At 53.8% G+C, this 4,145-nt stretch overlaps 1 protein-coding gene across 1 annotated transcript in view; it reads right to left on the minus strand.

Moving 5' to 3' along the window:
- Positions 1-1,243: 1,243 nt before the first annotated feature.
- Positions 1,244-4,145, minus strand: part of LOC143041815 (heat shock 70 kDa protein 1-like) — a 3,773-nt gene continuing 871 nt past the window's right edge. The window contains exon 2 of the mRNA XM_076213889.1: positions 1,244-3,621. Within this exon, the coding sequence (XP_076070004.1) occupies positions 1,559-3,577 (2,019 nt within the window). The 5' untranslated portion in view covers positions 3,578-3,621 and the 3' untranslated portion in view covers positions 1,244-1,558. The remainder of the gene's footprint in view (positions 3,622-4,145) is intronic.

Raw genomic sequence — 4,145 nt, forward strand, 5'->3', positions numbered from 1 at the left:
AAACCTATCATACGAGGAGAGATTGGCTAAACTGGAGCTACCGACACTGGAGCAAAGAAGAGAGAGAGGAGACCTACTGACCATCTACAGAATCATGAAAGGCACAGAGATACTTGATAGAGAAGAATTACTAAACTGGGACAAGAGAAACACAAGAGGACACGGAAGGAAATTAAGAAAACATAGCTATAGAAGAGAACTGAAGAAAAACAGTTTTCCACATAGAGTTTTAGACACTTGGAACAAACTGGATAATGCAATAGTAAGCGCAAAAACCATTCACGAGTTTAAAAGCAAACTAGACACTGAGAGATACAATGGCGGGACAACACGAGCATAGCTCCCCTTCCCGCAAAATACAACTAGGTAAATAGGTAAATACAGGCTTGGACTGATAGTGATCATTCCAAAATACTGGAAGACACAAAGAATACATTAATTGAATTATTGAAAGAAGGGGGAAACATAGTAATTATGGGTGACATTAACTCAAAGGAAATATGTTGGGAAGAAATGACAGTAAAAGGTGGAGAGGAACTTTGGGGAAATATTCTACTGGATATGGTCATGGAATACACATTGGCTCAATGGGTGAAGGAAAATACCAGATATAGAAACAATGAAGAACCGACGAGACTAGATTTAATATTCACATCAGAGCCTGAAATCGTGGATAAAATGGAATACAAGACACCAATTGGGAAGAGCGACCACATACTAATAGAGTTTGAATTGAAAGAAGGAATTGATGTGAGAAGAAATGAGAAACATAGAAAAGAAAGACTAATGCACAACAAAACGGTCTTTGAAAAACTTAGATTTTTTTTTAAATGCTAACTGGGATTTTTTTTTCTTTTTTCTTTTTTTTGTAATGAAGCCTCTCCACTATCTGCTGCTGTCTTGTTATGCGAGTTTTTACCACCCAACAACACAACTTGTTACTTCACGAGCCTGACCTTGTCCGCCCACAATCGATCACTTCCTTACATCTCAAATGAACATTGCTAAACCTGTAGAGCGAGTATTAACCCATTCAGCTTCATTAACGAGGGGGTGCGTGTCTCGACTGGCTACCTCCCTTATATGGGGGAAGAAACCTCTAGTATACAGACTCATAGCTGGCTAGCTTGGATACAAGTGCAAGAAGACAGTTGTTTCAGGCGGACTCTACCAGGACACACAAATGCAGTGTACTAACATCCGTCCAGCCTTTACTCTTGGCGAGGAGAAACAAACATATACCCAAGTTCAAGGCGTTTATTAAAACATAAACGTATTTATAGTTAATACAATTATATCACAGATTATGGAAATAAGAGATCTGACAAGCTATTTCGACCTCAGATTAACAGTTCAGGAGTAGACATGTATGCACAAGTTGTTCCTGAACCCCCTCTCGTGTATTGGCATTGGTAAAAGGAGGAGACAACTGCGAGCGGTGACTAGAGAAGAGCCCGCAGGCAAGACCCAGCGCCTCCTTCCTACACGCAGGAGACCGAAGCATCCTGAAGGAAGAGGAGGAGGACCTTGTTGGGCAGGGAGGACCCGAGCTTGGAGTTTAGTCGACCTCCTCTATCGTGGGTCCCCGGGACGACGACGCAGACTCTCCCGAAGAAGGACCGCTTGAGGAGGGTCCCTGCTGCTGGTGCAGTTTGGTGGCCACAGGTCTCCAGGTCTCCTCCAGCTGACGCCGGCGTTCCTCCAGCTCGTCCTCGGAGGCCGAAGGGTTGGCGTCGAGCCAGGAGAGCGTCTCCTCGACCAGGGCCTGGACGCGGGTCTTCTCGTCCGAGGAGAGCCTGGAGGAGGCGGCCTCCTCCAGACTGCTCTTGACGCCGAAGCAGAGGGCCTCGAGCTGGTTCTTGGCCTGCACGCGCTGCCGCTGCCTCTCGTCCTCCTCCTTGTAGCTGAGGGCCTCGGCGACCATGCGGTCGATCTCGTCCTTGGAGAGGCGGCCCCTGCCGTCGTTGGTGATGGTGATGCGGCTGTTCTTGCCCGTGGACTTGTCGACGGCCGAGACGCTGAGGATGCCGTTGGCGTCGACGTCGAAGGAGACCTCGATCTGGGGCACGCCCCTCGGTGCCGGGGGGATGCCGGACAGCTCGAACTTGCCCAGGAGGTTGTTGTCCTTGGTCATGGCGCGCTCACCCTCGAAGACCTGGACGAGGACGGCCGGCTGGTTGTCGGCGTAGGTGGTGAAGACCTGGGTCTGCCTGGTGGGGATGGTGGTGTTCCTGTTGATGAGGGGCGTCATGACGCCGCCCGCCGTCTCGATGCCGAGGGAGAGCGGGGCCACGTCGAGGAGCAGCATGTCCTTGACGGGACCCTCTCCGTCACCGCCGGCGCCGCTGAGGATGGCCGCTTGGACGGCGGCCCCGTAGGCCACGGCCTCGTCCGGGTTGATGGACTTGTTGAGAGTCTTGCCGCCGAAGAAGTCCTGCAGCATCTTCTGGATCCTGGGGATGCGCGTGGAGCCGCCCACCAAGACCACCTCGTGGATGGCGCCCTTGTCCATCTTGGCGTCGCGCAAGGCTTTTTCGACGGGTTCGAGCGTGGCCCGGAACAGGTCGGCGCACAGCTCCTCGAAGCGCGCCCGGCTGACGGTGGCGTAAAAGTCGACGCCCTGGAAGAGCGAGTCGATCTCGACGCTGGCCTGGCTGGAGGAGGACAGGGTGCGCTTGGCGCGCTCGCAGGCCGTCCTGAGACGGCGCAGGGCCCGCTTGTTGCCCGTCAGGTCCTTGCCGTGCTTGCGCCGGAACTCGGCCGCCAGGTGGCCGACCAGCCGGTTGTCAAAGTCCTCGCCACCGAGGTGCGTGTCCCCGGCCGTCGAACGCACCTCGAACACGCCGTCCTCGATGCTCAGCACCGAGACGTCGAAGGTGCCACCACCCAGGTCGAAGATCAGCACGTTGCGCTCCTTTCCCGACGAAGGCGAGGGGGATGCCGCCGCCAGCCCTCTCTTGTCCAGGCCGTAGGCGATGGCGGCGGCCGTGGGCTCGTTGATGATGCGCAGGACGTTGAGGCCCGCGATGGCGCCGGCGTCCTTGGTGGCCTGGCGCTGAGCGTCGTTGAAGTAGGCGGGCACGGTGATGACGGCGTCGACGACGGGGGCGCCCAGGAAGGCCTCGGCCGTCTCCTTCATCTTGCCCAGCACCATGGCCGAGAGCTCCTCCGGGCTGAACTTCTTGGTCTGGCCCCGGAACTCCACCTCCACCCTCGGCTGCTTCTTGGCGCCGCCGCCGGCGCTGGTACCGCTGACGGCGAAGGGCCAGTGCTTCATGTCGGCCTGCAGGTGGGGGTCGTCCATGGTGCGGCCCATCAGCCGCTTGGCGTCGAAGACGGTGTTGGCCGCGTTGAGGGCCGCCTGGTTCTTGGCCGCCTCGCCCACCAGGCGCTCGGCCTCGGTGAAGGCCACGTACGAGGGCGTCGTCCGGTTGCCCTGGTCGTTGGCGATGATCTCCACCTTGGAGCTCCCCGGCGCCAGCACTCCGACGCACGAGTACGTCGTCCCGAGGTCGATCCCAACCGCCGGAGCCCGACGTCCGCCGCCGCCTCCGCTATTACAGCTGTTGGGAGCCATTCTTCTTCTGCCCTTATTCCTTGGTGCTACTGCTGCTGTTCTCTCTGCAAACGAGACGAAGGAATGCTCGATCACTTCTCTGTTTATGTACTTCTAGCTTAGTGAGGGATACCTGACTCCATGAGTAATACCATCCAAATCTGTGTTCACTCATAACTGTTCTGACCTCCCCCCCGCTTTTTTTTGTCCTTCAGAAGTTTAGTTTAGTATAACAATGTTTGATGTTACAAATTGGTTTCCACCTTTGTTTTGCTAGTCATAGTATGGTATATGTCTCAATTAGGGTCCGAGAACAGTTATGATTTGACCATAATACAAGCCTGGTGAATCAGGGCACCAGGCAACGAAGTAATTGGACTTTTTCCTCGTTCTCCTTGTTGTTTTACTCATACGAGTACTGGTTCCCTGTACCCTACTTCTGGTGCTTCAGGTTATAATGTACTGTATATCATTAATGGTACTACTCTGATATAGTACTCACTCATACTGTTTTGTTACAATTTAACATTATTTGTTGTTCCTTTGCTTAATGCAGTGTTCCTTATTGTGATGGTGCTCAATTTTTGGT

Source organism: Oratosquilla oratoria, chromosome 32 (genome assembly GCF_046742065.1).
Source record: "Oratosquilla oratoria isolate Oo_2021 chromosome 32, ASM4674206v1, whole genome shotgun sequence".
Lineage (NCBI taxonomy): Eukaryota > Metazoa > Arthropoda > Malacostraca > Stomatopoda > Squillidae > Oratosquilla > Oratosquilla oratoria.